The sequence below is a fragment of the Phoca vitulina genome, unplaced genomic scaffold (genome assembly GCF_004348235.1).
Source record: "Phoca vitulina isolate PV1807 unplaced genomic scaffold, GSC_HSeal_1.0 scaffold69, whole genome shotgun sequence".
Classification (NCBI taxonomy): Eukaryota; Metazoa; Chordata; class Mammalia; order Carnivora; family Phocidae; genus Phoca; species Phoca vitulina.
This window is the reverse complement of record NW_022589772.1, coordinates 6,895,445-6,914,504: the sequence shown is the minus strand read 5'-3', so window position 1 is coordinate 6,914,504 and position 19,060 is coordinate 6,895,445. Positions and strand designations below refer to the sequence as shown.

General features: G+C 46.3%; 1 protein-coding gene across 1 annotated transcript in view; it reads left to right on the top strand.

Annotated features, from left to right (window-relative positions):
- FRMPD3 (FERM and PDZ domain containing 3) overlaps positions 1-19,060 on the top strand; it is a gene marked incomplete at its 5' end in the record, with an annotated part of 81,642 nt that overhangs the window by 33,019 nt on the left and 29,563 nt on the right. Inside the window, 3 exons of the mRNA XM_032392772.1 lie at positions 3,488-3,595; positions 6,368-6,499; positions 8,127-8,246. Of these exons, the coding sequence (XP_032248663.1) occupies positions 3,488-3,595; positions 6,368-6,499; positions 8,127-8,246 (360 nt within the window). The remainder of the gene's footprint in view (positions 1-3,487; positions 3,596-6,367; positions 6,500-8,126; positions 8,247-19,060) is intronic.

The following is a 19,060-nucleotide window of genomic DNA, read 5'->3' as shown; positions in this document are numbered from 1 at the left end:
CCTCCACAAACATCTCTGGGCTGTTTGACAGAAGCAGGAAGGAAGAGGTAGTGGTTTTCTAGATTCGGAGCAAGAGCGGCTGGTGAAATCGAGCTCTCTTCACATTGAAGTGGTCCCACAATGGCCCATCTTGACGGGAGAAGACCCCAGCGAGCAGCCTGGGGGATCTTTCTGATACAGAAAGATACAGACTCTCATTGTCACAGAGCTTTGATTAGGCACCTGCTGTGTCCTCTTCCCTGCCCCTGGATACCACTCAGTGATGTTGGGGGGTCGGGGGGGTGGGGAAGTAGTTCAGATTGAGATGACACAGCGTCCCCCACTGGGTGGTATGGTTTCAAGGAGCAGGTGATGCTTGACGGTCCATTGCCATGCAGCTGCCAGGCTGGGGGGGGGGGGCGGTCATGGCCAGCCCGCAGTCTTTCTCACTGCTCTGTGGGGGTTTCCGTGAGCTGAGCCGTCTGCTCCACATAACAGATGGGTGGAGGGCAGAGAGGTGTGTGTTAAGCAGTCATGGATTATGGCCCGAGTCCCCCAGGAGTGTGCAGAAGTCCGTGATAGCCAGGTGGGGGTGGGGGGCGGGGAGAGCCAGAGCTAACAGGCATTTGTGCACTAGGCTTCTGCGGGCTGGGCTCCCGGGAGGCCCATGGCATGTCTGTCCGTCCGAAGCACAGCTGCAGTTGAGAAAAGAAGCCAGCAGGCCCAGCCCAGTGGGGAAATCTGTGGGGTGCCAGGTACTTGTGTAGTTCTTTGAAGTAGAGCCACTCAGAAGAAGGGTTAGAGGACACAGGTGTCTTCCATCGCCTTTTCCCTGGCACTCATTCCCAGCCTCAGCCCAGGCCCTCTTCCATCCCCGTTCAGGGACAGCTGAGAAGCCCAGGGGACTCCAGGGTCCCCCTGGGGAAGCTGCCACATAATTGGTGGCTGGGCTCCATCTCTGTCCTAGCAGGAGAGGTTCAAGAGAAGTGGGGGGTTGGTGAGCAGAGAGAAGAGGGAACTGCGTGGAAACCCTGCAGATCATGATGAAGGACACCCTTAGGGCCAAGCCACTAAGGGGACGTGTGTGTCCTGAGCCCTCGAAAAGCCAGAGGAGATGCAAATTGAATCTGGAAAGGACAGACTCTCAGCATTACAGAGTAATCACTCAAGACCAGGCCACCAGGGGAAAACTTCCCCTCCACCTCTCCCTTCCCTTTCTCCTCCCCTCTCTGCCTTTCCCCTCTACTCTTCCTTCACCTCTCTCCCCTCCCTCCACCATGATTCCCCTCTCCATACATCTCAGCTATCCACAGGCAAGATCAAGCCCCCACCCCAGACCAACCTGAAAGCAAATGCCCCAGAGTGGCTAGGCCCCACCCAGGGTGCCTTCTGTCGCTCCTGGACAGGCCACCACGTGCAGTGTGAGGCTCTTGACTGAGAGACAGACAAACAGACATCAATCTTCCCGCTCTAGCTGTGCTCAGGAAATGGCCTGATGTCACAACCCCCACCTCCCATGCCACCAGTGTGGACCCTAGCAGCCTCACCATTGGTTGGGACCTAGGGGAGTCCAGGCCCAGGTGACTCCAAGGCTGTCCTATCATCCTTTTGCCTCGGTGTTCTGGGGCTTTATTAAGCAGCCAGAGCAAAAATAAATCCTGTGGGCGTTCCTTGCCAACCCTATTTTTAAGCAAAATCAATTAAGTAATTATCTGAGTCCAACCCAGTGTGCTAAATAAAACCTGCCACCGCTGAGCGTCAGCCTGGAGATCCAGGGCCTCTGGGCTTGGTAGGAGCAAGGCATCTCAGGAGCAGGCCGAGAACCAGGGAGTCTACACTTTTCCAACTTTATACCCACTCCTGGCTCCCCTCCACCGCCAACCAAACCCCAACGCGGGAGGACCTGCTTGTTCATTTTTTCATGTCCGCGACGGTCCCTAGATGTGGACTAGCCCTCTTCGGGCCTTTCTAGTGGTCTGCGCCCGCCGTCTCCTTCAGAATCAAAATCTAATTAGTCTCACCTAGGAAATCTTATCTATCTTATAGCTTTTGGTTTAGTTTTGGTTTTATAATTGCTCTCCAGTGGATTCGTGTGGATGTGCCCGGTCTCTACAATAAGAGTATAAGACCAAACCCAGTCCTCTATTTTTGCCTGGCCCTCATGGAGCTTACTTAGCATAGTGTGGGGCATATAGGAGAGGCTCAATGAATGCCCACTGAATTAAGGATTTCTGACCATTTTAGGCAGCTTTTTGGTTCCTATAGACCTGGTGATGGCCCAGGGAAATGATTGGACTCTCCCAATGATTCTGATCATTCAAGTAAGCACATATTAAGCATCTACTGCTCACATATTCAGTACCCATATATTGAGCACCAACTACGTGCCAGGAACTCTGCTCAATGTCAGAACTACAAAGATTGAATAGGGCCATGGACGTGCTACGAGTTCATCATTTGGGAGAGACAAACATTCTTCAAAAATATGCTAAGAACACTGAAAGTGGTGTGTGTGACATTACTCTGAGAACACACGGGAACACCAGGTCCAAGTACCTGATGAGTTTGGACAGGACTTTACAGAATTGGTATTTAAGCTGGGTTTTGAAGGATGAGTAGGAGTTGGCCAAGGAGGCAAAGAGGAAGGCAGAGAGAACAGTCTTTATGTAACACATATTTATTGAGAACTTAACATGCACCACTCTGTAAATCAAGGAACACCTGGGCCAAGAAAACTTTTGCTAACAAGTTATCAGGTGTTCAAACATGGGCTTTGCCAATGGTTCTCAATCAGGTTCAGTACTGCCCACTCTCATCTTTTGGAAATGTTGGAGGGTGTTGTGGGTCATCCCGACGATTTGGCATGCTACTGGCATTGAGTGTCTCAGGATCGGAAATGCGTAGTGTCCTGCAGGGAGGACACAGTCCCTGAACGATTGGTTATCAGAGGTATGGAGGCATGAAAGTGCAGGGTGGGTACCTGGACTGGCAAGACAGGACTCTGGAGAAGTAGGCAGGGGCCAGGTCAGAAAAGACCTAGGAGACTCTGGGGGCGGGGAGGGGGTTGGCAGAGCAAAGGCACGGATGTGGACGTGATCTCGGCATGTGAAGGGCTTGGTGGAAAGGGAAGTGTCAGGATATAAGAGCAGGCAGGTGAGGTGGGTCCTAAGGAGGCCTTCCATCTGCTCTTTAGTGCATGGTGGTCTCTGTGGGCCAAGCACCACCCTAAGGTGTGGAACTCTGAGCCACAGTAGAATGGGGGTGCGCCATGATACCGAATGAAGGGTGAACTTTTGATATGGCCCAATGTTTTCTTAGAGCCTTTGGTTCTGGTCTGCAGGTAGCATGATCACTGATCTGTTCTTTCCTCTGTCTCCTTGTCCTTCCATATCTTTGGCTCCCTGTCTCCTTCACTCGCTCCCTCCTCTTCCTTTCTATACCCCTCCTCTGGCTTCCCTCTGCCTTCTAAATGAGCCCCTCTCCTTGACCTTTCCCTGCTTATTCACAGAAAATGATGAAGAAAGAAGCTCTTCTCCTCATCCCCAACGTCCTGAAGGTTTTCTTAGAAAATGGGCAGATTAAATCATTTACTTTTGATGGCCGGACCACTGTTAAGGTACATACAGAGTCTCCTCCCTCTCGGGTCAGCCTTTGCCCTCTCTGGGGCACACATGGCTGCTGGTTCCTGACTGTCTCTGAGTCTGCACAGAGGTGCTGCTGGGGAGCGAGGTGGCCTGGGAGCTTCTGCCTCTGTGAGCCCCAGGCTGCAAGAACACGCAGCCCTCGGGTGAGGGGGTGTGTGTGGGGGGGGGCATCTGAGTGCCCAACTACATGTGTCTGTGTGTCTGCGTGCGCATGCGCGTGCATGCACACCACGCACGTGCGCACAAGCACGAGTGCATTGTATGTGCATACCTGCTTGTGGACTACGTTGTGTCCGTGTTATACCGGGTCCTTCAAGACTCTTAGGAGCTAAGGAGTATGAAGATCATTAAAACATTTCTAAAGCAAAGGTGATTTATATTGCTACAGTAACCCCTATGCACATTTACACACAGAAATCAACAAACACAATCTCTTGGGAGATTAGCTTAGCCATGCTTTGCTTCTGAAATAACCATCAGATCTTAAGCACTGAGCCAAGATTGGAAACGTCCAGCAACAGTCCCTTTGGCTATTCCTTTCATAGAGAGAGCAACTACTGAGCTGTGATTCTTAAGAACTCGGCCAGCCGTCTAAAAGCTGTAGCGATTCCCTTCGTCCTGAGGAGAAGAGGCAATGAAACGATTGACCCCCAGGTTCAGCTCTGATCTGGGACAGAAATAACTGCTCCTGTTTCTTCTGAACCCCCTAGAATGAATTTCCACGCAACCAGTGGAATAGCATCTATCTGCCTGGAAAACCCACCCTGGCTCATAGGCGTCCTGAGGTCGTCAGGCTGGGGCCAGGACAACCCTCTAAAGAAAGAAACCCTTGGGCCAGGAAATTTCCCGAAGAGGAATTATCAGGTGTTCAGGGGCGGCCTCACTGGTGGTTCTTGGCCAGAGTTGCCACTCCCTTCCCAGATGGCATTGAGGAATTTGGGGGTCATCCCATGGTTTGGGGTGCTACTGACATTGAGTGTCTGAGGGTCAGAGCTGCTGAGTGTCCTGCAAGGAGTGAGACAGTCCCTGAATGATGAAGAATTGTCCTGCCCTAAGTACCAGTAGCTCACAAGTTATAAAACACTGGCCTACCCGTGTCGTTGGAACGGAGAGTCTCTTCGGAAGGCTGAGGCTTGGCTGGGTCCCCCAAGGGGCCTAGGATCAAAACATATTCCTGAGGGTATCCTGGGATGGTCTCTTGCCTGTCAGAGGTCTCAGCCTGTGGGAGGGACATTGAAGCACAACTAGGCTACCCAGGGGTGTCCAAATGCCCCTCCTCCAGATGTGGCTATCTCTCTGCATCAGAATCCTCCATGGCATTTATTCGTGGGTCAGTATGTCCCCTATAGATCTGTCCCCACACCAGAACATCTGCTCCTCTCATTCCCCTCGGAGGCTTCTCCCAGTGTCCCCCGACCTCACAGTGATGACCCAGTGACCCAATGACATTGTTGCCCCCAGGTAGCCCCAGCCTTCCAGGACAGCAGTGTCCCCTGGCTTGTGATCTCACCCTGACTTCAGGGAAGGTGCACTGGCCATTCATGGGAACTTGTCCCAGAGAGGTACCTGGGTGACTCGACAGCCTGGCACGGAGGCTGCTCCACTTGTCCCACCAGTTGGCAATCACCAGCTTGGCCATCCACAGTCCCAGTGCAGCTAAACAGCAAAGAAAGCCTCATTTGTCCCCGCCAGAGCTCCATCTGCACTGGCACCTCTGTGGCTACTTGGACGCCGCAAAGAGACACTCTCAAGTACCCACCAGTTGCCAGCCTCACGTTTGAATGGCTTAGTGTCCTTGAATGTTCACTGAGGGGCTTGTTTGGCAACTCTGGGTATAAGGGAACCGCGCATTCCCAAGCCGGCTGCGTTCTGGCCTCTGGAGGCTGAGCTGTGCTGACTCCAGGAACACACACACACACACACACACACACACACACACACACACACACAATGGAGCCCAGTGTGTGCTGAAGTCACAGCAAATAGACGGCCGAAGTCTCAAAACTGACATCTGGGCAGCCCCCAAGGATAGGTTTGCAGACATCCTAATATTAAAAGTAGGGCAGCAGAGCAGACAGAACCCCGAAGTAGTCAGATTTGTGACTGTACACAGACACGTGACGTGGTTCCTCCACGTGGACACATTTTTCAAGTTGCTAAATTGATGGTCTCTGAAAGCCAGCTACGATCAAAAACGAACGTTTCGCCAGTAACTCAAGTCATTCGATTTGGATTATGAATCCAGAAATAGTCTACTTTTTAATTACGTGATTGTGGCTCTGGCTTTTGTTCGTTCCTGAGGAAAGGGTTGGTGGACAAACTAGAGTGAAGGTTCTGACTTATGTAAGGTCAGGAAGAACCAGCATAGTGCCTTCCTTATTCAATGGCCCGCTTGGTAAGCACTCCGAAAGCATTTTGTTGACTGGAAGGAGAGAAGGAGGGAGGGAGGGCCATGACCACCTTTTGCCAAATGTCTGGCCAGGCCAAATTCAGAAACCCCGCCCTCTCCCGCCCTGCACCTTTGGTGTTCCCCAGGGCCCAAGTACTCAGGGTCCCTCTCCTCATCCTGGAGAATGCCTGGGCCACCCTAAAGGCCTGTGTCTCCGTCTGGCCACTCTCCTGGCTTCTGCCTCCTCCCCAGGACCATCTCTCTTGGGGTGCAGTCCCCCTCTCCCATGTTTGGTGCCGAGAGTGGTATAGAACTGGAATGTATCTCCCTCTCAAGGCTCTCTTCTCTTCCACAGGATGTGATGGTAACATTACAGGACCGTCTTTCCCTGAGGTACATTGAGCACTTCGCTCTGGTCCTTGAGTATGCTGGGCCGGAACAGAACCACAAGTTCCTGCTTCTCCAGGACAAGCAGCCTCTGGCTTATGTAAGCAACTCCTTCGGCCTGGCTTGAGAGCTGCCTGTGGGCTCTAATAGAGAAGAGGACTCCGGGCACCCTCTTTCTGGAAAATTCATAATGATTTCCTCAGCCAGCCAGCCCCCAGAAATGAAGAGTTCTCAGTTAAGGTCTATACTAACCACATCCAGTGGGCTTTGGGCAATGTTCCTCATGACCTGAGAAGGGCATGAAGATTGTTAGTCTTGGTCTCTAGTGGGGAAGGTGCGGGGTGGTGAGTCACTGCGTGGCTCCCAGAATGCTGAGATAGCCGTGCCAAGCCTCCTGTCTCCTGGGGGCCCTGCCGGCTAGACTTTTCTGTCTCTGAGAGGAAACTTGGCCTTCCGATGAAGGCTTTAATACAAAAAGGTCAACAAGTGGAGTCTATCGAGACCACTGAGGCCGGGACAAGTGTGGGCTGAGAAGGGGCTGAGTGGGGGATGGGCAGCACGTCACCCACATCCACTTCCAAGGCAGAGTAGGAGAAAGAGGCTGGGGAGAGCCAGAAAATGCTGGCTTCGCCAATGGGGAAGCACCAAGAAGAGCCAGGGAGGCCAACCAGGACTCCCAGAGAGGGAAGGAAGGAATTGGAGAGGGACAATTGGGAAGAAGTGCCTAAATGCAAGTGCGACAAAAACCAAAATCAGACACACACACACACACACACACACACACACACAAGAAAGGATTTTAGGAAAGAACAATTCTTCAAGGTTAGCTCTCAGCCAAATGCAGTCCAAAGCCTCACAGGTTCCCCCCGTGGAGGGAAGATTGTTAGCTTGGAAGGGAGGCCTACGCACCTCCCACCCAGCCTCTCAAGAGGCCTTCTGAATCCAATTGGTCTCTTTTTCCAAATGGGATTTTAAACTTTTTTATTGCCAAAAAAAAAAAAAAACCTCAAACATCCACAAGAGTAGAAGGAATTGTATCATGAATTGTCATGACCTATGGCAGCTTCAGCAGTTACCCATACATGGCCAGCTTGTCTCCCCTATACCTCCAAATGGGATTTTAAAGCTTTGGTTTGGCTTTTTTAATCAGCCACTTACTCTGCAGGCGCTGAGCCTCTCTGCAAGGGAAAGGTGTTAGACCCGCAGCGAGAAGAGTCGGAGAAGTTACCAGGAGCCCTCTCTTCCCATCTTGTATCTTGGGCCTTAGACCCCATTGTTGATAAAGGCCATGTCCTGGTTAAGTGATTCGACAATCCTAGTCACTTTGGGGTGCCTGGGTGGCTCAGTTGGTTAAGGGTCTGCCTTCGGCTCAGGTCATGACCCCGGAGTCCCGGGATCGAGTCCCACATCGGGCTCGCTGCTCAGCGGGGCGTCTGCTTCTCCCTCTGCCCCTCCCCTAGCCCGTGCACTCCGCCTCTCTCTCAAATAAATAAAATCTTTAAAAAAAGGTCTTTAAAAAATTTCTAGTCACTTTGGACCAGAAGGGCAGGCAAGACCTTTCCTCGAAGGGTAATTGGGGTGGGCCGGGTGGGAGGCAGGGGTAAGCAGCCACCTCGCTCAGCCCCGAGCCCCACCTTGAGGAGGCACCAAGCTGGCTCTCACCCCTACGGCCACGGGCCAGGGATTCCCAGAACTCTTTCCTCACCCCTCTCATCCCTGGGATTCAGGTGGTACAGCGGACACACTACCAAGGAATGAAATGCCTCTTCCGAATCAGCTTCTTTCCCAAAGACCCCGTGGAACTGCTGCGTCGGGATCCCGCTGCTTTCGAGTACCTGTACATCCAGGTAGAGTCTGATTGGGGGTACACAGACAGACAGACCCATGGACAAACAAGCAGTCAGGCTGTTCTGCCATCACCATGAAGTCGCTCTGTAAGGTACTCCAACCTCCGGGTAGCTCTGAAGGCCCTCTCCTTTCCTGCTACGGTTGTGGGCCACGGCCACGTTGTTTAGCCTGGTGACCAGTGCTTGGTGTAGCTCAAGTCCCGCCTAGGTGTCTGGGCAGATCTCATCAGTTTGGGGGAGCAGGCAACCCGTGTCACTCTGTCACCATCACAGGATCCCGGGTTTACCGAGCCCATTTGGGTAATTCTGATGCCCAGTGGCATTTGGGAACCACTGCTTTAGGGCAGTGGGTTTTACCCCTAGCTGCACTTAGAATTATCTGAGAAGGTTTGGAAAAAAAAAAAAAATGTTCTGCTCCACCCACAACCAAATGAATCAAAATCTATGGGAATGGGCTCCAAACGCTGATGTTTTCTAAATTCCTCAGGTGGTTCTCGGGAGTAGCCAGGGGTAAAGAAATTCTGCCGTAGGGTGGGGGTACAGAAATGTGGAAAGGAGAGCAGCCTGGGCAGATGAGCAACTTTGAAAGATTACATAGGTGCCGAGGGAGTACACCAGCTGGGGAGCTACGGGGGAGACATGATGGAGGCCAGAACCAGGGCAGTTTTGGATGGGGGAGCGGGATTCAAGAGATAATGAAAAGGTAGAACCAATGGGCTTTGACTCAATGTGCGTCTGGTAGAGGTGGTCTCATTCTCCAAGTGAAGGAATACAGGGAGTTTCGGAATGGGTTTGGGGAAAAGATGAGATCGTTTTGTGTTGAGTCCTAGGTGCCCATAGAACGTACAGAGTGCTTGACAAGAGGAGAAAAATGAGCTCCAGACTCATCTCTGATGATGTCTCTGACACCTGCAGACATGCTGTAAGACATCGCGGTTGTCCCTTCTAACAATCCAAAATGTGAGGAACATTTCTCAAACAGCCCTGGGCTCCTCTACCAGCACTCTGGGGACAATGAGTTGTGGTTCCTCTATGAATTCTTTAAGTTTAGTTCTCATTTTGTTGGCCCTAAATGTCTTCATCCAAGCTTCCGGGGATCACCTTGGTTCAATTGTTTTGGAATTTGGTATCAAGACCGTGTCCACCCCATCCCTCCCTTTCATGATGATATGGACTTCACCCGTAATTTCTTATTTTTTATGTCGAACAGCTTTATTGAGGTATGACTGACCCATAAACTGCACATATTTAAAATGACAATTTGGTAGATTTCAACATGTTTATACCCATGAAACCATCACCACAACCAAGATATTGAGCATATCCAGTGCCCCCCAAAAGTTTCCTCAGGCTTCTGTGTAATTCCCTCCCTGCCCCCAATCCCCAGGCAACCACTGTCCTGCTTTCTGTCACTATAGATGAGTTCACATTTTCTAGAGATTTTATATAAATGAAACCGTATGGTGTGTACATTTATTTTGGTCTGACTTACTTCACCCAGCCTAATGACTTTGAGATCTGTCTTTGTTGTGTATTTCATTATTCCATTCCTGTTTATTGTTGAGTAGCATTCCATGGTATGGATGTACCAAAATGTTTTTTTTTTTTTTTTTAATTTTTTTTATTGTTATGTTAATCCCCATACATTACATCATTAGTTTTAGATATAGTGTTCCATGATTCATTGTTTGTGCATAACACCCAGTGCTCCATGCAGAACGTGCCCTCCTCAATACCCATCACCAGGCTAACCCATCCTCCCAACCCCCTCCCCTCTAGAACCCCCAGTTTGTTTTTCAGAGTCCATCGTCTCTCATGGTTCTTCTCCCCCTCCGATTTCCCCCCCTTCATTCTTCCCCTCCTGCTACATTCTTCTTCTTCTTTTTTTCTTTCTTAACATATATTGCATTATTTGTTTCAGAGGTACAGATCTGAGATTCAACAGTCCTGCACAATTCACAGCGCTTACCAGAACACATACCCTCCCCAGTGTCCATCACCCAGTCACCCCATCCCTCCCACCCCACCCCCCACTCCAGCAACCCCCAGTTTGTTTCCTGAGATTAAGAATTCCTCATATCAGTGAGGTCATATGATACATGTCTTTCTCTGTTTGACTTATTTCGCTCAGCATAATACCCTCCAGTTCCATCCATGTCATTGCAAATGGCAAGATCTTATTCCTTTTGATGGCTGCATAATATTCCATTGCATATATATACCACATCTTCTTTATCCATTCATCTGTTGATGGACATCTTGGCTCTTTCCACAGTTTGGCTATTGTGGACATTGCTGCTATAAACATCGGGGTGCATGTAGCCTTTCGGGTCCCTACTTTTGTATCTTTGGGGTAAATACCCAGTAGTGCAATTGCTGGATCATACGGTAGCTCTATTTTCAACTTTTTGAGGAACCTCCATACTGTTTTCCAGAGTGGCTGCACCAGCTTGCATTCCCACCAACAGTGTAGGAGGGTTCCCCTTTCTCCGCATCCCCGCCAACATCTGTCATTTCCTGACTTGTTAATTTTAGCCATTCTGACTGGTGTGAGGTGGTATCTCATTGAGGTTTTGATTTGGATTTCCCTGATGCCGAGCGATATTGAACACTTTTTCATGTGTCTGTTGGCCATTTGGATGTCTTCTTTGGAGAAATGTCTGTTCATGTCTTCTGCCCATTTCTTGATTGGATTCTTTGTTCTTTTGGTGTTGAGTTTGATGAGTTCTTTATAGATTTTGGATACTAGCCCTTTATCTGATATGTCATTTGCAAATATCTTCTCCCATTCTGTCAGTTGTCTTTTGGTTTTGTTGACTGTTTCCTTTGCTTTGCAAAAGCTTTTTATCTTGATGAAGTCCCAATAGTTCATTTTTGCCCTTGCTTCCCTTGCCTTTGGCGATGTTTCTAGGAAGAAGTTGCTGCGGCTGAGGTCGAAGAGGTTGCTGCCTGTGTTCTCCTTTAGGATTTTGATGGACTCCTGTCTCACATTGAGGTCTTTCAACCATTTGGAGTCTATTTTTGTGTGTGGTGTAAGGAAATGGTCCAGTTTCATTCTTCTGCATGTGGCTGTCCAATTTTCCCAACACCATTTGTTGAAGAGACTGTCTTTTTTCCATTGGACATTCTTTCCTGCTTTGTCGAAGATTAGTTGACCATAGAGTTGAGGGTCCATTTCTGGGCTCTCTATTCTGTTCCATTGATCTATGTGTCTGTTTTTGTGCCAGTACCATACTGTCTTGATGATGACAGCTTTGTAGTAGAGCTGAAAGTCTGGAATTGTGATGCCGCCGGCTTTGCTTTTCTTTTTCAACATTCCTCTGGCTATGCGGGGTCTTTTCTGGTTCCATACAAATTTTAGGATTATTTGTTCCATTTCTTTGAAGAAAGTGGATGGTATTTTGATGGGGATTGCATTGAATGTGTAGATTGCTCTAGGTAGGATTGACATCTTCACAATATTTGTTCTTCCAATCCATGAGCATGGAACGTTTTTCCATTTCTTTGTGTCTTCCTCAATTTCTTTCATGAGTATTTTATAGTTTTCTGAGTACAGATCCTTTGCCTCTTTGGTTAGATTTATTCCTAGGTATCTTATGGTTTTGGGTGCAATTGTAAATGGGATCGACTCCTTAATTTCTCTTTCTTCTGACTTGTTGTTGGTGTATAGGAATGCCACTGACTTCTGTGCATTGATTTTATATCCTGCCACTTGACTGAATTCCTGTATGAGTTCTAGCAGTTTTGGGGTGGAGTCTTTGGGATTTTCCACATAAAGTATCATATCATCTGCAAAGAGTGAGAGTTTGACTTCTTCTTTGCCGATTTGGATGCCTTTGATTTCTTTTTGTTGTCTGATTGCTGTGGCTAGGACTTCCAATACTATGTTGAATAGCAGTGGTGATAGTGGACATCCCTGCCGCGTTCCTGACCTTAGGGGGAAAGCTCTCAGTTTTTCCCCATTGAGAATGATATTCGCTGTAGGTTTTTCATAGATGGCTTTTATGATATTGAGGTATGTACCCTCTATCCCTATACTCTGAAGAGTTTTGATCAAGAAAGGATGCTGTACTTTGTCAAATGCTTTTTCTGCATCTATTGAGAGGATCATGTGATTCTTGTTTTTTCTTTTGTTAATGTATTGTATCACGTTGATTGATTTGCGGATGTTGAACCAACCTTGCAGCCCAGGGATAAATCCGACTTGGTCGTGGTGAATAATCCTTTTAATGTACTGTTGGATCCTATTGGCTAGTATTTTGGTGAGAATTTTTGCATCCATGTTCATCAGGGATATTGGTCTGTAATTCTCCTTTTTGATGGGGTCTTTGTCTGGTTTTGGGATCAAGGTAATGCTGGCCTCATAAAATGAGTTTGGAAGTTTTCCTTCCATTTCTATTTTTTGGAACAGTTTCAGAAGGATAGGTATTAATTCTTCTTGAAATGTTTGGTAGAATTCCCCTGGGAAGCCATCTGGCCCTGGGCTTTTGTGTTTTGGGAGATTTTTGATGACTGCTTCTATTTCCTTAGTGGTTATAGGTCTGTTCAGGTGTTCTATTTCTTCCTGGTTCAGTTTTGGTAGTTGATACATCTCTAGGAATGCATCCATTACTTCCAGGTTATCTAATTTGTTGGCATAGAGTTGCTCATAATATGTTCTTATAATTGTTTGTATTTCTTTGGTGTTGGTTGTGATGTCTCCTCTTTCATTCATGATTTTGTTGATTTGGGTCATTTCTCTTTTCTTTTTGATAAGTCTGGCCAGGGGCTTATCAATCTTGTTAATTCTTTCAAAGAACCAGCTCCTAGTTTCGTTGATCTGTTCTACTGTTCTTTTGGTTTCTATTTCATTGATTTCTGCTCTGATCTTTATTATTTCTCTTCTCCTGCTGGGTTTAGGCTTTATTTGCTGTTCTTTCTCCAGCTCCTTTAGGTGTAGGGTTAGGTTGTGTACTTGAGACCTTTCTTGTTTCTTGAGAAAGGCTTGTATTGCTATATACTTTCCTCTTAGGACTGCCTTTGCTGTATCCCAAAGATTTTGAATAGTTGTGTTTTCATTTTCATTGGTTTCCATGAATTTTTTTAATTCTTCTTTAATTTCCTGGTTGACCCATTCATTCTTCAGTAGGATGCTCTTTAGCCTCCATGTATTTGAGTTCTTTCTGACTTTCCTCTTGTGATTGAGTTCTAGTTTCAAAGCATTGTGGTCTGAAAATAGGCAGGGGATGATCCCAATCTTCTGGTACCGGTTGAGACCTGATTTATGACCTAGGATGTGATCTATTCTGGAGAATGTTCCATGGGCACTAGAGAAGAATGTGTATTCCGTTGCTTTGGGATGGAATGTTCTGAATATGTCTGTGAAGTCCATTTGGTCCAGTGTGTCATTTAAAGTCTTTATTTCCTTGTTGATCTTTTGCTTAGACAATCTGTCCATTTCAGTGAGGGGGGTGTTAAAGTCCCCCACTATTATTGTATTGTTGTCGATGTGTTTCTTTGCTTTTGTTATTAATTGCCTTATATAATTGGCTGCTCCCATGTTAGGGGCATAGATATTTACAATTGTTAGATCTTCTTGTTGGATAGACCCTTTAAGTATGATATAGTGTCCTTCCTCATCTCTTATTACAGTCTTTGGTTTAAAATCTAATTTGTCTGATATAAGGATTGCCACCCCAGCTTTCTTTTGGTGTCCATTAGCATGGTAAATGGTTTTCCACCCCCTCACTTTCAATCTGGGGGTGTCTTTGGGTCTAAAATGAGTCTCTTGCAGACAGCATATCGATGGGTCTTGTTTTTTAATCCAATCTGATAGCCTGTGTCTTTTGATTGGGGCATTTAGCCCATTTACATTCAGGGTAACTATTGAAAGATAGGAGTTCAGTGCCATTGTATTGCCTGTAAAGTGACTGTTACTGTATATTGTTTGTGTTCCTTTCTGGTCTATGTTGCTTTTAGGCTCTCTCTTTGCTTAGAGGACCCCTTTCAATATTTGTTGTAGGGCTGGTTTCGTGTTTGCAAATTCCTTTAGTTTTTGTTTGTCCTGGAAGCTTTTTATCTCTCCTTCAATTTTCAATGACAGCCTAGCTGGATATAGTATTCTTGGCTGCATATTTTTCTCATTTAGTGCTCTGAATATGTCCTGCCAGTCCTTTCTGGCCTGCCAGGTCTCTGTGGATAAGTCTGTTGCCAATCTAATGTTTCTACCATTGTAGGTTACATATCTCTTCTCCCGAGCTGCTTTCAGGATTTTCTCTTTGTCTCTGAGACTCGTAAGTTTTACTATTAGATGTCGGGGTGTTGACCTATTTTTATTGATTTTGAGAGGGGTTCTCTGTGCTTCCTGGATTTTGATGCCTGTTTCCTTCCCCAAATTAGGGAAGTTCTCTGCTATAATTTGCTCCATTATACCTTCTGCACCTCTCTCTCTTTCTTCTTCTTCTGGGATCCCAATTATTCTAATGTTGTTTCGTCTTATGGTATCGTTTATCTCTCGAATTCTGCCCTCGTGATCCAGTAGTTGTTTATCTCTCTTTTTCTCAGCTTCTTTATTTTCCATCATTTGGTCTTCTATCTCACTGATTCTTTCTTCTGCCTCATTTATCCTAGCAGTTAGCGCCCCCATATTTGATTGCACCTCATTAATAGCCTTTTTGATTTCTACTTGGTTCGATTTTAGTTCTTTTACTTCTCCAGAAAGGGTTTCTCTAATAACTTCCATGCTTTTTTCAAGCCCAGCTAGTATCTTTAAAGTGATGATTCTGAACTCTAGATCTGACATCGTACTAATGTCCGTATTGAGTAGGTCCCTGGCAGTCGGTATTACCTCTTGTTCTTTTTGTTGAGGTGATTTTTTCCGTCTTGTCATTTTGTGCAGAGGAGAATAGATTAATGAGAGAACAAAATGCTAGCAGGGTAACAACGTCCCCAGAAAATATACTCTAAACAAATCAGAAAAGACCTGAAGCAGTGGGAAAAGAAAGGGAAAGAGAGAAAAAAGAAAAGGAAAGAAAAAAAGAAAAAAGATAAAGATAAAGATAAAAACAAACAAAAGCAGAACAAAACAAAACAAAACAAAAACAGAATGTGATCAAATATGATCAGGCTGGATTATAGATCAGTGCCACACACTAGATTTTGGGTGTATTTTGGTCTGTTAAAAGAAAGTCCCTCCCAAAATTTTAAAGAAAGAAAAACTTATATATGTACAAAAATAAGGGTTGATATGATGAAGGGATGGAATATGACTGTAAAGATGGAAATTATAAAAAATTTTAAAAAAGGATTTGATAAGTTGTTTGAAAAAAGAAAGAAGAGGATTAAAAAAAAAGAAAGAAAGAAAGAAAAAAGGGAGAGAATGTGATCAGGCAGGGGAGTAGAAAAAAACCATACACTAGAGATTTAGAGTATATTTTGATCTGTTAGAAGAAACTATCTCAAGATTTTAAGGAGAGAACAACTTATATATATATGCCAAAAATACGGGTAACTACTATGAAGGGATAGAATATGACTTTAAAAATGAAAAATAAAAATGTTTTTTTTTAAAAAGGGATTGATAAGATGTTGGTTGAAAAAGGGAAAAAGAAAAATTCAAAAAAAAAGGAAAAAGGAAAAAAGAAAAAAAGACAGTTAAAAAAAATAATTAACTTTGAAAGACTAAAGAATCATGGTAAAAAAGCCATGAATTCTATGTGCAGTGTTCCCCTAGCGCTGGAGTTCTGCCGTTCTCATTGACGGTAAACTTGGTCTTGGCTGGCTGTTCTCGCTGATCTTCTGGGGGAGGGGCCTGTTGCCGTGGTTCCCAAATGTCTTTGCCGGAGGCAAAATTGCCCCGCCCTTGCCGGTCCGGGCTAAGTAATCTGCTCGGGTTTGCTCTCCGGAGCTTTTGTTCCCTGCAAGCTCTCCGTACAGCTTTGGAGGCGGAGAGTGAAAATGGCGGCCTCCCAGTCTCCGCCCCGGAGGAGCCGAGAACTCAGGGTCCCGCTCCTCAGCGAGCCCCCAGAGAAAAGCAGTCAGTCACTCCCGTCTCCCCGGTCTCCGGCCACACTCCTCGCTCACCCGGCCTGTGACCGCACCTTTCTATCTGGCACCCGACCCCGGGTGGAGTCTCCAAACCCAGCAGATCCCCGCGGTGCGCTCCCGCACCTCTCCTCCCGGGGGAAGAAGGTGAGTCTCCCCGGATCTGCCGCTTGTTGGGTCCCTGCTGGAGGAGCTGTGGCCCAACTGTGCCGCGGATCACGGTTTATAGCAACCCCGAGCTGAGAGCCCGCGCCTGGGCTCCGTCTCTCCAGCCGGCTTCCCTGCTCCGATACCTGGGAGCTCTGCCGCACTCAGGTACCCCCGGTCTTTCTGTGACCCCGAGGGTCCTGAGACCACACTGTCCCGCGAGGGTTCCACCCCCCACTTCGCCACCAGAGTGACGTCCCTCAGCGGAGCAGACTTCTAAAAGTTCCGATTTTGTGCTCCGTGGCTCTATCACTTGCCAGAAGCGGCCGACGGAGGCCCCTCCCCCGCCGTCTATCCTCCCGAATATCGCCTCGGATTCACTTCTCCGCACGTCCTACCTTCCAAAAAGTGGTCGCTTTTCTGTTCAGAGAGTTGTTGCTCTTCTTTTCTTTGATCTCCTGTTGAGTTTGTAGGTGTTCAGAATGGTTTGATCCCTATCCAGCTGAATTCCTGAGAGGAGACGAAATCCAGGTCTCCTACTCCTCCGCCATCTTGCTCCGCCCCCCCTACCAAAATGTTTTTATCAGTTTACCCGCTGATGGCCATTTGAGTTGTTTCCAGGTTTGGGCTACTACGAACAAAGCTTCTATGAACATTCATGTACAAGTCTTTGTATGACATGTGCTCTTTTCTCTCTTGGGTAAATACCTAAGAATGGAATGGTTTGATCATACGGGAGATCTCTTTCTTTCATTTTTTAAAAAGAAACTCTAATACTATTTTCCAAAGTGGCAGTACCATTTTATATTCCCACCAGCCATGTATGAGAGTTCCAGTTTCTCTACATCCTCATCAGCACTTGGTATTTTTCAGTATTTTTTTTAAGTCGTTTTAATAGTATTCAGTGGTATCTTGGTGGTATCTCACTTGCATTTCTCACCGACTAATGTTAAACACCTTTTCATGTGTTTGTTTGACAACATACATCTTTTTTGGTGAAGTGTCTTTTCAAATCTTTTGCCTACTTTTTTATTGGGGTTGTTCATCTTCTTGTTACCAAGTTACGAGACTTCCTTATATATCCTGGATAGAAGTTGCTTGTTGGATATGTTATTTGCAGTTTTCTTTCCCAGTCTGTGGCTTCCCTTTTCAGTCTTTAAACAGTGTCTTCCACAGAGCAAACGTTTGAATTTTGATGAAGTCTAATTTCTCACTTTGTTCTTTGATGGATAATGCTTTCATGGATCATGCTCATAATGCCATATCGAAGAAATCCTTGCCTAACTCAAGGTCACAGAGATTTTCTCCTTTTTTTTCTAGAAGTTTTAGCATTTTAGTTTTTACATTTAGGTTTGTGATCCATTTTGACATAATTTTTCTTATGCAGTACAAGGTATCGACCAAATTTCTCTCTCTCTCTCTCTCTCTTTTTTGTATTATGAATATCCAGCTGTGCCTGCACCATGTGTTGAAAAGACTATCCTTTCCCCACAGTCTTGTCTTTGCATCTTTGTCAAAAATCAGTTGTCTATAAAGGTGTGGGTCTATTTCTGAACTCTTTATTGATCTACTTGTCTATTTTTATGCCAACATCACACTCTTGATTACTGTAGCTTTGTAAGTCTTAAAATCAGGTAGCACTTACTCTCTAACTTTGTTCTTCGTTTTCAAAGTTGTTTTGGTCATTCTAGGTCCTTTGCATTGAATTTTAGAATTAGCTTGTCAATTTCTACCAAAAATCTGCTGTGATTGTGATTAGGGTTGGGTTGAATCTATAGATCAGTTTGGGGAGAATTGACATCGTACTAATAACGAGTCTTCTGACCCATGAACATGGTATATTTCTACATTTATTTAGGTCTTCTTTAATTTTGCTCATCAGGATATTCTAGTTTTCAGTGTACTGGCCTTTCACTTATTTTGACAGATTTATCCCTAATTATTTTAGAGTTTTCAATGCTATTATAAATGGTTTTGACTTGTAATTTGACTTTCCAATTGTCGCAAGCATGTAGAAATGCAATTGGTTTTTGTATGTTGCTCTTATGTCCTGCAGCCTTGCTAACTCATTAGTTTTAGTAGGCGTTTGGTAGATTCCATTGGATTTTCTACATAGATGATCACTGATGAAGCATTCCTTTTCCACTCTCTCCTATGCTGTGGTGATACCACTGTGGCTCCCTAGTCCCTCGGCTCATCCAGGTTTCACCTCAACCAAATGGGCAACTGGTCTAACCTAGGCTGAATCATCAGGAGCTGAGACTCTAACCCTCAGGGTTTGTGCACTATCATACCCTTGACCAGTAGTTCCCGGGGACCCCCTTTAGGATAACATAGAGAAGATTGACTCATTGCTGCTTTTGACCTTCAGACCCCTAGGAACAGAATATCTGCTCCATCCCTGCACCCTGGGCTTTGGGGTCAGAGTGCTATGGAGAGCTCCTCCCAGTATCTCTCTTTATTCCCATCTGAGCTAGTAGAAGATCCCTGTATGGCTGGGGAGTGAGTTTAGGCCTCTTGTAACAAGACGAAAGAAAGAGAGTGGTGCCGTGTCTCACTTTTGCAGTGACCTAGATGTTCTGCCCATTTGGACGTCGCCATTGTGTGCATCTATCCCTGAGAGGCCTGTCCAGGATCTGCTGAAT